The sequence below is a fragment of the Pteropus medius genome, unplaced genomic scaffold (genome assembly GCF_902729225.1).
Source record: "Pteropus medius unplaced genomic scaffold, Ma_sr-lr_union100, whole genome shotgun sequence".
Lineage (NCBI taxonomy): Eukaryota > Metazoa > Chordata > Mammalia > Chiroptera > Pteropodidae > Pteropus > Pteropus medius.
The window spans coordinates 7,250,212-7,264,367 of NW_024356336.1; the positions used below are offsets into that span (position 1 = coordinate 7,250,212).

The following is a 14,156-nucleotide window of genomic DNA, read 5'->3' on the forward strand; positions in this document are numbered from 1 at the left end:
TCTTTCTTTCCTTCCCTCCTTCCTTCCTTCTTTCCTTCTTTCCTTTCTTTGTAACGGCACTATTGAGATATTCACATACTGAATAGTGCTTTTAAAAACTAGAATATTTTATTAGGCGCCTTGAGTACGCTTGTAAAAAAGCCACAGATATTTCCATTTTTCCTATTTAACGGAGAAACAAAGAGATCCAGGTGGAATGACTTGCTCGAAGCCACACCGTAAGCTCATTGCAGAGTTAGTTAGCACTAGGGCAAACTGTTTAAACCTGAGCCTCAGTTTCCATGTCTGTCAAATGTAGGTCTCTTCCTCCTTCATCTGAGTATACTAGAGCTCCAGGGGAGTAAGGAATGTGGAAGTGTTTCAGAAAGTGAAGCGGGCAGAAGAAAATGTGAATATATGGGGAAGTGTGTCCTATTGGCTGGCAAGATCACTCTGTTCTGGTTTTCTATTAAACTTTTGACCCTCTCCTCCTCAGGCGATGTTTTCCACTAATCGTGGGACTGTTGGAGGCTTCTTCCTGGCAGGACGAAGTATGGTGTGGTGGCCGGTAAGTCTCCACTGAAATATTGTTTGGTTAACTATGATATTTGCTGTCGGAGGCCGTATTCTTCTTGGGTTGGGTTGGGTTGTGGTGACTCTCCCCTTCTGCCTTAGTTCCCTGATGATGGGTCTCCTGCTCACCAGGTCTCCTGAGCACCCTCTTCTCTTGTGCATTTGTGAATAGCCTTTAAATAAATGATGTTTGGAATCCTTCAAGGGATAAATAGAGGAAGAGACTGCACAGGGCGGGCAAGAAAGAGAAGCAAAAAGAGCTCACAGACCGAGGAGATCTTGGGCAAATCTGAGCTTCCACTTCTGTATCTATAAAATAAAGATGGTAATATTTACTTTCCAGGAGTATTATGAGAAGGGGACACCTCTCATGAGGTGAAACTCAATAAACAGTAGCTCTTTTGCTACCCTTTTGCTGTTTCAAGTCCCACAGAGGAGAGACTATCTGTCCTACCCTGGGAGCCTAATGCAGGAGGCCCTTGATAAATATTGTCGAAGGGGTGGAGGATGAACCTCCTGCTGTTCCCAACTACAGTTTTACTTCTGTCTTGGTGGGTTTTATATTTTGTATGTGTAAGAGGCACTTTCTCTGACACTTGTATGGGGGCAGAACTATCCCAAGCAAAAGATATGTGGATGGATGGAAGAGAAACTGGGAAGTCCTTTCCATCTTATCAGCGCGGGGCTCTGGCTGGTTTACTAGTTCAGCTCAATGACCGTTTCAGTCCAGCGTATTCACAGAAATGGCTGGTTGACCAAACTGGACAAATTGCATAATTTCTTGGGCTTAAGAGACAAGCAAGACTGGCTGCTGAAAGAGAGGGTAGTGAAGCATATATACAATGAGGAGAGAGTGACAGCTATGAATTGATTGGAGGAAGAGAAACAAGAAAGTAAAATCACTGTCATGTGTAGCACAGAGAGAAGTTATGAGGAAATCATGATACATACTGTGTTTGGCCTTTGATTTGTTGTTTTGAGATGGATTTTAATCTCTGGCATCTTCGCAATTGCTTGGGTCACCCCTGAAGTCATTTTTGCTTTATCCTTAAGGTGGCCAAGAATACTGGGCAGAGGCTGATTTCTGTGATGGGTCCCTCTTGGTGGTCTGTCTTGACACCATGTGTTTGAGTAAAGGCACACATATTCTGATGCCTCCTTTCTGTTCTTCATCAAGGCTTTTGTCTTCTTGTGCTTTGGGCTTTAGTGATTTCCTAAAAGCTGGTGTCGACTAAGCAGCTCTGATCACAAAGTTCAAGCCAAGGCTGGCATGGTCCCTCTAGAACTGTGCTGTCCACTATGGTGGCCATTAATCACATTGGCTATTTAAATTACAATGACATAAAATTAAAAATCTCTTTCTCCAGTCAAATTAGCCATATTTCAAGTGTTTTGTAGCTGCATGTGGTGGCTGCCATATTGGAACATTTCCATCATTGTAGAAAGTTTTATTGGACAGTGCTGCTCTACAGATTTCAGAGCCAAGTCTGGCATGAGATCTTAGCAGAACTGAGAGATGTTGAATCAGATAGCTGAATAGGACCTTATAGTTTACTTTAGTTATTTAGAAAATAGTCCGTCCCCACCCTATCTGATACTTTAGTGTCCCCTACAGTAAACCTGCCAAGTGCTTATCCAGCCTGTTTGCATCCATCCCACTATTCTCTTCCCCCCATTCCTGCTGTGACAAGAAACTTGTATCTCTTCATGTAAAATTTCTATGGCTGATTTACTGGGGATAAAAGCTTAGCTTCCAAGCTCTGAGTCTTGGAGAAGCCAATGAGACAGGGAGGCATGGGGCAGAACCACCCTTAGGAGATGTGCATTTTGGGCTAGGCTTGGGAACACCTCACACCTTTACCAGCAATGACGTCTCTGTTCCTAATGGTGCCCAAGTGTGGGTCTGGGTTGAAAGTTGGTTGGTGAGAGGAATTAGCCCCACCCAAGGCAGGTAGGGTTCAATGGTACATGTGAGGTTTCCTATGAGTGGTGTTTTTCTTACTCATGTCTCAGGATTGGATTATTCTAACCAACAGAAACATGGCATCATTCTTTTGTGCAGAAGTCACTGCTTCCTTGATGAGGCTGAAATTCAATTTTTCTTCCTCCAACATTAGTTTCCATCTAAGGCTTCATAAGATTACAGAATGGTTTCTAAACCTGCTCATGTATCAGAATCACCTAAGAGTGCTTTTTAAAAATACCGATTCCTGGGCCTCACCCCAGATCTACGAAATAAAAAAATTGTGGAAGAGGGCCCCAGGAATCTGCATTTGAAAAAAAGATTCCCAGATGCTTTTGATGATAGGCAGATTTGAGAATCACTGGTTTGGGTAGACTGTTATCTATTTGGTCAGATATACTGAAAACATCATCATCTAGTAGGGATGCTGGGTAAGGAGATTCTTGAATGGGGAAGTAGTGACCTCGCAGACACTCCTAACTCTAGAATTTTCTAGAATACTCTAATTCTAGAAAATTCTTTGGTAAAAGGACCATGGGCCTTGAGGTCAACATATCTGACCTTCTACATTTACTAGTTGTGTGACTTTTTGAAGAAATCACTGAACTTCCCTGAGCCTCAATTTCTACCTCTTTAAATTAGAAGAATCATACGCACTTTGGAGGGTTCTTGTCAGGATTAAATAAGATAATGCATGTACAATACTCAGCACTGTGCTTGGCAGGTGCTTAGTAAATGGGAACATTACAATATGGAAGAAAGGCCAGAAGTGCCAAGGCAACCACTGAGTTAGCATTTGTCTGGTGTACAACACTTAGCATTATGCAGTAAACGGAAACAAGAATTTATGTGATGCTATTATTGCTGCTTCACTTAAATTTAACATTTTGATTGACTGTATGAATAAATGAACCTGATTTATATAAATATTTATTTACACTACTGTGAACCATCAATTCCAGCTATACAACTACATTTTAACATCTTTGAAATTGGCTTATGTGTCATAATTCATCAGTGGCATGCCATAGTGTTAGTGGTAGTGTTTTTCCTTTCTTTGTATTACATGGTATGTCTTACAATAGTCGGTCTTTTAGATTCTGTAAGATAAGGTTACATTCTAAAGTAGTGGCTTTTAAAAATATGTCCACGACAACCTTTAAGTGCTCCAGAAATGCCTCAGGGACTGCCTTCCCCATCCTCCTCAGCAATCTGACTTTTATTTATTTTCTAAAAGGGAAATCTGCTAAGGTTTTGTTTGAGAACATGGTTCTTCTGACTTACAAAGTTTAAAAACAGCGCGTTTCATAGAAAAATGAGCATAGTGATGTCTATATGAAAATTTAAAATGGTTTTAAAACACTATTGTGATGCACACTTGAAAGAAGGAGTCAAAGGGAAACATGGCATGCAAGAAAATGCAAATTTAAGTACTTTTTCTCCAAAACTAAAAGCTAGTTGAAAGTGTATTAAACTTGTAACACTACATTTTCCTTCATATCAAAATACAGTCAGTTCAAGCCTCTCTGTCGGCCTGGATATTCATAACCGGAATATCAGTTCTCACATGTGCTGGCCTAGGGGGAACATTACAAGGCCACAGGCTTTTTGGAGCTGACGTCTCTCCTAGCTTTTTGGCTGAAGCAGAAACCTTGTAATGCAGGGGTCCCCAACCCCTGGGCCGTAGACTGGTACCGGTCCATGTCCTGTTAGGGACTGGGCTGCACAGCAGGAGGTGAGTGGTGGGCCAGTGAGCAAAGCTTCATCTGTATTTGCAGCTACTCCTCAGTGTGAGCAACACTACCTCAGCTCCACTTCAGATCATCAGGCATTAGATTCTTATAGGAGCATTGGTCCCTGGTGCCAAAAAGATTGGGAATCGCTGCTCTAATGGGACCCTTTGCCCCCTTCACCTGCCTTTACCCCTACTTTGTGTTATAGGAGGAGTGAACAACCAGAGAAGCTGCAGAAAGAGAGTATTAGGGGATTTTAAGAAGGGAGGACTTGGCTTTGACCTTGGATTGACGCATCCCAGGCCTGGAGGACTTGGGTAGTCACACCTGAAAAAAGTGGGAGGAAATCAGAGCTTGTAAAATCTGAAAGACAATTGGACGTAAGAGAGGCCAGTCGAGGGCATTACTGGGGGCTTTGGGAATTTTGAAAGGAGGAGTTGCAACCTATAACAGGTGAAGATCCAGGAGCCCTGGAAAAAGACCCTGTTTTAAAAACATTAATGAGGCCAAGAGAGAAAAATGGTTTGTGCCTTGGCCTGGGGATGAAAGTGAGGGATAATCGGAGAAGAGGAGCAAGGATTCCAGGGCTGGGTTACAAGAGGAGTCAGCTTACACAGGAAGCCGGCCAGGTATGCCTACAGAAGCCTGAGTCACACGTGGGGCAAGCCAAGCCAACTGAGTAACATGAAACCATGAAGCCATCTATACCTTTCGTAACTGTGGGCTGGTTCATAGCCCAGGATTTCCTTTTTCTATGGCACTGTGGTGTGGCACCTTTAAGAATAGGCTGCCTGTGTGCTGTAAAGATTATTTAGGGTTATGGAAGATGTGAAAGCAGGAATGTGAGCCTAGAAGGGGAAATTCCCCATGCCCTGGCCAGTGGTACCAGAAATTACTCAGAGAGGTGGGGTTCCAGGTACACCGCTGCCTGGAGAATTCTTGTTTTGGAGGAACATTTGTCACACATACCAGAGCCAGTTCCATAGGAGTGTCCTGGTAGGGATTGAACCAACCCCTCAAACCCCCTTCATCATAGAAGTTAGCACTCCAAAGGGAGTGAGGACTTCACAGGGAACCAAAAGACTCAGATTGTCTCAGCTTTGTGACATCCAGTAAATTATTAGCCTCTCTGAGTCTCAGAGAATCTCCACTATACTAGGAGACAGATTGAAGAACTCAGAGACTCTCCCAGGAATAAAATTCTAATATTACACACCACAGAGGAGGGAACAAGCATGAGGGAAGTGGGTGTGGGCATGCTAGCCAGTTTGTTGCCAGTGAGGGGCTTGCAAATGAAACAGCTGTGTCTCTCAATAGCCACAGTTTTTCCTTCCTTTATTATTAGAGGTCATCAGAGAGGAGTATATCAAAGTGGGTTAAAGCAAGGATTGATAAACTTTCTCTGTAAAGGGCCAGAGAGTAAGTTATTTTGGAGGCCATATGATTTCTATCACAACCACTCAACTCTGCTGCTACAACATGAAAGCAGCCGTGATAACACGTAAATGGATGGGTGTGGCTATGTTCCAGTAAAACTTTATTTACAAAAACAAGTGGAGGGTCAGATTTGGCCTTTAGGCCCTCATTTGTTTAGGCCTGGTCTCTGCAGTTAGGCTGCTTGGGTTCAAATCCAGCCTCTGCCCCTTACCAGCTACTAAACTTCTCTGTGCCTTACATTTGTTATCTCTATAATAGGTTTAATAGTACCAACTTGAGGTTGTTGTGAGGATGCATATACAGTCTCAGAATAGTGCCTGGCACACAGTAAACTCTCCAGTTTAGCTCTTGTTCTTCTTCCTTCAATTGGAAGCTTTTGAAGGACTGTCACATCCTCTATCTCATCAAGTCCTCAGTGACCCAGCAAGAATGATGATTAACCCCATGGATTGCCTAAGTTCACACAAGATAAAGACAGAGCTAGGACTCGCTCTGTTTTTCTGGTTATTCAGGCCTCCTTCTCATCCCCTGAGATGGAAATTTGTGAGCTCAATAAGTATGGTCTAAAGGTTTATTTGAAAACCAAGAAATTCTTTCATTTCTGGCTGACCAGAGACCCTGATGGAAATTTCTCCTGAGGGAAGGCGACAGCTTCTCACACTTCTTAAACTCTGTTGAGCAAAATGTATTTGATCGTATCTTTAAGTCTCTAAAACCTAATGACCAGACCAAAGTTCAGCCACTTAGGATGCTATGAGAGTGGTCACTGGGAGTCCTGGAAGAGCCTGGCAGGCCTAAGACTTAGGTGGAAACTCATGAATGAGAGAGGAAGAGCAGGAGTAAGGCAAATAGACACAGGAGAAGCTGAGAGCTCACCAGGAGCAGGGCTCAGGAAGACGTGAGACGGAAGGCAGACAAGTACTTGGCTTTCACGAGCTTGGGTGGAAATGACTGCCAAGTCCAGGTGGACCTTCTCTTCCTACTCCGATTGCTTCCCATTTTCATGTAGCTATGTGTGCTTTTCTTTATCCCAGAGCCAACCCTCTGTTTTTCTTAATCTTCTTTTTTGTTTTAAATTTCTTCCAACAGCTAGTCCAAGGCCTTGCATCTAGCAGGCACTTGACCAACGTATTCTAAATTAAAGATATGGAAGGAAGGAGAGAGACAGATCCCCAGACCCTCTTGCTGGACCCCTTGTTGACATCACCTGAAACCTCAGCCTGCATTCTGTTCTCCAGTGCAGTGGCCACACAGCATAGGCAGTAGTAAGAATTTAGGAGGTTAGGAGAGGGCTGGATCCAAGTGAAAGCCTGCTTCTAGCAGCGCTCCACATCTCTGTTCCTATGTACAGAGAAAAAATTTTTCCTTATCTTTTTTTTTTTTTTTTGCTTATGGTAGTAAAACTAGAAATTCAAGCCTGGCCCAAATCAGAGTGCTCACCTTGGTTTCCTCGATCTAGGGTGGCCACGCTTCTTCATTATCTAAAACATTTTATCTTTTTCAGCTTGAGTCAAGCTTTGGCAAAACCTGGCAGTTCCCGTAGATACGTATCTCTTTTGTGATGAGAGTTTTCGCTTGGAATGCCAGTTGCCGCCTGGCTCTTGAACGACCTGTTCCCTCTAATGACCTGTTCCCTCGAATCTCTTCTTTTTCCTCTTCTTCTAACACCTCTTCCTCTTCCTCATCTTTCCTTTCTTCCCCCTCCTTCCTCCCCTCTTTTCTTTTCCCGTCTCCCTCCCCCTCTTCCTTTCCCACTCCCTCTCTCTCCCTCCCATTATGGGGCCATTTCCCTCCCATTCTTCATGGCTCAGTCTCCTCCTCAGAGTTTCTCTGATCAATGCACAGCCACTCACCACCCCGTGGGCTCTGTGTCCCCAGGCATCAACTGACTCGTGTGCAGCCAAGTTCCTGCCGTCTGGTTAGTACCTAAGCTCCTGCCTTCTCCTCTGGCTGCCCCCCCCCACCCCCCATCTTCTAACACACGAGCACTTCCGCAGACAGAGAAAGGAGAAAGGAAATTACCGCTTGTAATCAAGTCATGCACCACTTGATAATGCAGATATGTTCTGAGAGATGTGTCTTTAGGTGCTTTTGTCCATGTGCGGACATCTTAGAATGCACTTACACAAACCTGGATGATCTAGCCTTCTACACACGCAGGCTGTATGGTACAGTCTATTGCTCTTAGGCTATAAACCTGTACGGCATGTTTCTGTACCGAATATTGTAGGCAATTGTAACACAATCTTAAGTATTTGTGTATCTGAATATATCTAAACATAGAAACATAGTAAAATATTATATAAAATATAAGACATGGTACATCTGCATAGGGCACTTATCATGAATGGAGCTTGCAGGACTGGAAGTTGTTCTGGGTGAGTCAGTGAGTGAGTGGAGAGTGATTATGAAGGCCTGGGACATTCTTGTTCACTGCTGTAGACTTTATAAACACTGTATGCTTAGGTGATGCTAAATTTATAAGACAACATGAGATTAAATCAAAGCAAAAGAGAAAGTGATACAATCAAGAGACGTAGTAAACACGAGATGTATGAGGTTGATGCCAATGTAACACGGCATACTGTTTCATAGCAAACTTTTTTTAATAAGTAGAAAGAGTACACTCTAAAATGACAATAAAAAGTATAGTGTAGTAAATACATAAATCAGTAATATAGTAATTTATTATCATTGCCAAGTATTATGTACTGTATGTAATTGTATGTTCTTTACTTTTATATGACTGGCAGCACAGTAGGTTTGTTTACTTCAGGATCACCACAAACATGTGAGTAATGTGCTACAACATTAAGACAGCTATGACGTCACTGGCGATAGGAATTTTTCCATTATAATGTTATGGGTCCACCACTGTATGTATATGTGTCCGCCGTTAACTGAACATTGTTATATGGTGCATGACTGTGTAATAAATATTTCTCGTTGGTTGAAGTCAGAAGAGTTCAGAAACTATCAGTTAAGATGAATTCTTCGGATTATTCATGTTAGAAATACATCTTGGCTCTCCCTGTCTACCACTGGCATGGCACATTTTGAGTCAGCTGCAGCTATATGTGTTTTTTTGGGGTGAACTTACTATCAGGGAGATGATTTAGAGTTTTATTCTGGAGGGAGGTGCCTTGGTTTGAACCCCAGCTCCACCCATTTCTAGCTTGGGTGTTACATAACATCTCAGCTTTCTCAACTGCAAAATAGAGATCATAGCACTTACCTCATAAAGTTGTTTTGAGGATCAAATTAGTTGATACATATAAATCTCTTAGAACAGTATATAGTATTAGCTGGCCAAGGTGGATATTCTTATTATCTTTGTACTCATTATTATTGTATCTCATCTCTAAATCCTCCTTCTCTTAAACTGTGAATTCAATCATTTATCCATTTGTGCATTGCTATTCTTTCATTGTATATCTATGGATTGATTACCTACTAAGTGCCACACTCTCTGTTAGGTGCTGGTGTGCACGAGTGTGTGTGTGTGTGTCTGTGTGTGTGTGTGTGTGTGTGTGTGTGTGTGTACATTCTTACACAATATATTCAAAATTACAAATAATAGTAAGTGTTAAACAGGAGATGAATTTGAGTCGAGGGTGGCAGGGAAGGAGAGGGGTCATTCTTAACCTACATAAGAGGGTCAGGGAAGGCCTTTCTGGAGACTGAGCATTTAGATTGAGAACAGAAGGCCCAGAAGGAGGCAGCCATGTGAAGTGTGGGGAAAGAGAAACCCAAGCAGAAGGAACAGGATGGTCAAAGCCCTGAGGTGGGAACGACCTTGGGATATCTGAGGAACTGAAAGGGAGCCAGTGTTGGGGGGAGATCCTGTGAATTGATTGGGCCCTTTGTCTGAGGACCCCAGGTTGATGATGATCCCCAAAATAAGCCCATCTGAACTGGTAAGAGGGCTCATCTCTAGCCTCCATGACCTATAAATGCCAACAGAAGACCTTATCTGCCTTTTGAGCCAACAGCCTGTGGGAAAATGCCAGCTTTGGCAGTGGTTTCCTGATTTACTACCTCTTCCGTTCTTGGGGCAAGAAGTGTTGCTGAAGATAATGAGTGAAAGGCACCCATATCCATGAGGGGATGAGAGCTGACATAGAGTAAACAGATTATGAGGATTCTGGAGCAAGGCTTGTGTTTAAATATTTACCAGAGTCCCAGAAATAAAACAGCCTGAATTTGCAAGCCCCACCTTCTCCTCTGTCCCAATCCAGGAAGCATGGTCCCTGAGAGATGGCCAGGGTCAAAGATTAAACCTTTCCAAACTTCCCCTATAAAAAGATATCTTAGGAGGAAATCAAAATGCTAATTCAGGTTAAAGACCAGTTCCCCAGAGGAGTAGGGAAGAATCTGAAATACAAGTTTGAGGTGGACACTTTCATACTGTTCCTGAATTTACAGCGAGGTGGGTAGGGGGTTCTGACTCTATCGTGTCCCTTCAGGGAAGTTCAGAAGAGACTGAAGAAGGAGGAAGTCAGCATGGGACAGTGGTCTCCACTTTGTCCCTTCGATGTTGGTCATGCTGGGCTATGAGACCCTGTGCAAATATGTCACTGCTTTAGACTTTAGTTTTCTTACCTGTAAAATTAAGATAAGAATAATATCTACCTCATTGGCTACTGTGAGATTGAAATAAGATAAAGTGCTTGGCCCCATACCTGGCCTAAAGGAGGTTCTGTAAAAATTTGCCATTCTCTCTTCCTTTCTTATCCTCCCAGGATGGAACTCTCAAAGTGTGGTACCCATACTAGCAGCATTAGCAAGACCTGGGTTCTTGTTAGAGATGCAAAATTTCCAATGTTAACCCAGCCCTACTGAATCAGAAACTGGAAGGGCTAGGGCTCAGCCATCTGTTTTAACAAGCCCTCCAGATGATTCTGATTAGTGTTGTCAGATTTAGCAAATAAAAATACAAGATGGTCAGTTAAATCTGAATTTCAGATAAACAGTGAATACTTTTTTAGTATAGGTATATCTCATGCAATATTGGGACATATTTGTACTAAGAACATATTTGTTTATCGGAAGTTCAGATTTAACTAGGCATCCTGTATTTTGATTCTAGATTCTGAAACATGCTAAAGTTTGAGAACCACTGTCTGAGGATATCTCAGGGGCAGTGTCTAGCACAGCTTAGAGAAGGAATGGAGAGGAGGCCCCGGGATATCCTGGTATCATTACTTAAAAGGGAAGACAAAAACTAGGAGTAGAAAGTCGTTTCCAGAGCGATGGACATTCTGGGTATTATATGGCGCATTACCAAAGAAAGCAGTTTCCTGACATTAGCTGAGTGCATTTTCCATTTGAACAGTGTAGAGTTTGCTCTCCCCAAGAGAAAATGACCACTGTCTCTTACGAGAAAGTCAGGGCACTCCATAAAAATACCGGCTGTGTAAAAACAATATTGGCATTTCTTCAGAATAGCATGCCTTTGTGGGGCAAAACATTCTTTCTTTTTTTTTTAAATTAAGTTTATTGGGGTAATATTGGTTAATACAATTATATAATTTTCAGGTGTACATTATAATTTGACATCTGTATATTCTATTGTGTGTTTACCACCCAAAGTCCAGTTTCCTTCAGCTACCATATATTTGACCCCCTTTGCCCTGTCTATCTCTCCCCACTTCCCCCACCCCTACCCTCTGGTAACCACTAGTGTATAGTCCCTGTCCATGATTCTCTGTTTGTTTGTCCTGTTCATTTGTTGCTTTTAGGTTTATATCCCACATGTAAGTGATATCATGTGATTTTCAACTTTTTCTGTCTGGCTTATTTTGCTTAGCATGATTATCTTGAGGTCCATCCATGTTGTTGCAAATGGCAGTATTTCATCTCTTCTATGGCTGAGTAATATTCCACTGTATATATGTACCACAGCTTCTTTAGCCAATCATCTATCGTAGGGCATTTTGGTTGCTTCCATGTCCTGGCCACTGTGAATAATGCTGCTATGAACATCGGTGTGCAAATATCTTTTCGGATATGGGTTTTCAAGTCTTTGGGGTAAATATCCAGTAGTGAGATTGCTGGATCATATGGTAGATCAGTTATTAGTTTTTTGAGGAACCTCCATACTGGTGAAACGTTCTTAAAGTTTTCTCATCTTGTCACCTCCTTTCAGCCTAGGAACACCATTGTGAGGTAGGCTAAGAAGGATTCTTATCCTGGGTTTATAGTGGAGAAAACAGGCTCAGGGCGATAAAGTGATTGGCTCATGGTCACATCATTTACTCTGGCAGAGCTAAGATTAGAACCAGGCCAGAAGGCTCTCAGTGTGCTTAGAAGGAGATGAAAATAGGTCCACGTAGATTAATTATGCTTTCAAGTGCAATGATTGATACAGGGTACTTTTCCCAAATCCATTGGCTGTTTCTGATTGTGAAGCTCAGAAGGCACACTAGCCATTGTTTGTTGTCTTTGGTAATTTTTGACTCCTGGGTTAGTGGTCCTAAGTGTACATGTGCTGTCTTACTTTCCTAAGAGTGTGGAAGTAAAGATAAAATTAATGTGTAAACTTGAATGACTTCCTCTGTGGTATAGTTTTGCTTTTATTTGCAAATGAAAGGTTGACCTGAATTATTTCCAAGGTAATTCCAGCTCTAATATCAGATACCTGGACTAAGATATTTATTTTCTATTTCTTATCATACAAGACATAATTTTGGTTAGCATTCAACGACATTTTTATGTCTTTTTTTACACACCCCATCCCCCTAGCCAAACAGACAACTTCCCTGCATGCTTTGTTCTCAGGCCTCAGGCTGAGTAAGCGAATCTGAAACAGCTCTGGAATTGCTGCCCTTTATTGTTAAAGTTTTTAAAAAATTGTGTTCTGATTATATAATTATACAAACTCATTGTAGAAAAATAGGTAGCATGAGTGCTCTGGTTACAGATCCTTAAAACTTTGGAGGTTAAGTAGGGAATTTTGGAGACAGAGACTCTTTCATCTCAAACTTTTTTTTTTTTACTTCTTTTTTAAATACATATATATTTTTATTTTTTGATTAAAGTTGGCATATGATATTATATTAGTTTCAGGTATACAAAATAGTGATTAGACATTTATATAACTTATAAAGTGATCACACCAATAAATCTAGTACCCATCTGACATCATACAAAGTTATTACAATATTATTGACTATGTTCCTTATGTTATACTTTACTATACTCCCCCTATTTTGTAACTACCAATTTGTACTTCTTAATTTTTTCCCCTTTTTCACCCACTTCCCCAACCCCCTCCCATCTTGTAACCATCAAAATGTTCTCTGTATCTATGAGTTTGTTTCTGTTTTGTTTGTTCATTTATTTTGTTCTTTAGATATCACATCTCAGTGAGATCATATGGCATTTGTCTTTCTCTGTCTGACTTACTCCACTCAGCACAATACCTTCTAGGTCTATCCGTGTCATTGCAGATAGCAAGATTCCATTCTTTTTTTTTTATGGCTGAGTAATATTCCATTGCATATATGTACCTCCTCTTTTTTATCCATTTATCCATTGATGGACACGCAGGTTGCCTCCATTTCTTGACTGTTGTAAACAATGCTGCTATGAACATATGGATTCACATGTCCCTTCAAAGTAGTGTTTTGGGTTTCTTCAGATAAATACTCAGAAGTGGGATTACTGGGTCTTCTTTGTCTATTGTTATAGTCTTTGTTTTAAAGTCTGTTTTGTCTGGCATAAGTATTGCTTCCTAGCTTTTTTGTTCGTTTGTTTCCATTTTCATGAAGCATTTTTTTCCATCTCTTTACTTTCAGTCTCTGTGTGTCTTTTGATCTGAAGTGAGTCTCTTGTAGGAACCATATGTAAGGATCTTGTTTTCTTATCTATTCAGCCACACTATGTCTTTTGATTGGAACACCTAATCTGTTTACATTCAAAGTAATTGACATTTTATTATTCATATTTTCAATCTTTTTTTTTCTTTCTTCTTCTTAAAGGAGTCCCTTCAGCATTTCTTGTAATACTGGCTTGGTGGTGATGAACTCACTTTAGCTTTTCCTTGTCTGGGAAACTCTTTCTCTGTCCTCCATCTCTAAATGATAGCTTTGCTGGGTAGAGTAATCTTGGTTGTAGGTCCTTGCTTTTCATCACTTTGACTATTTCCTGCCCATCCTTTCTGGCCTTCAAAGTTTCTGTTGAGAAATCAGCTGAAATCTTATGAGAGCTCTCTTTTAGATACCTAACTGCTTTTCTCTTGCTACTTTTAAGATTCTGTCTTTGTTTTTAACATTTGGGATTTTAATTATGATGTGTCTTGGCGTGGGCCTCTTTGGGTTCATCTTGTTTGGGACTCTGCGCTTTCTAGGCTTCTACATCTATTTCCTTCACCAAGTTAGGGAAGTTTTCTGTCATTATTTATACAACTAGGTTTTCTACTTTTTGCTCTTTCTCTTCTCCTCCTGGTATGCCTATGAGAATGTTGTTAT

The 14,156-nt window shown here is 41.3% G+C and overlaps 1 protein-coding gene across 1 annotated transcript in view; it reads left to right on the forward strand.

Moving 5' to 3' along the window:
- SLC5A1 (solute carrier family 5 member 1) overlaps positions 1 to 14,156 on the forward strand; it is a 56,955-nt gene that overhangs the window by 4,291 nt on the left and 38,508 nt on the right. The window contains exon 2 of the mRNA XM_039861834.1: positions 476 to 547. Within this exon, the coding sequence (XP_039717768.1) occupies positions 476 to 547 (72 nt within the window). The remainder of the gene's footprint in view (positions 1 to 475; positions 548 to 14,156) is intronic.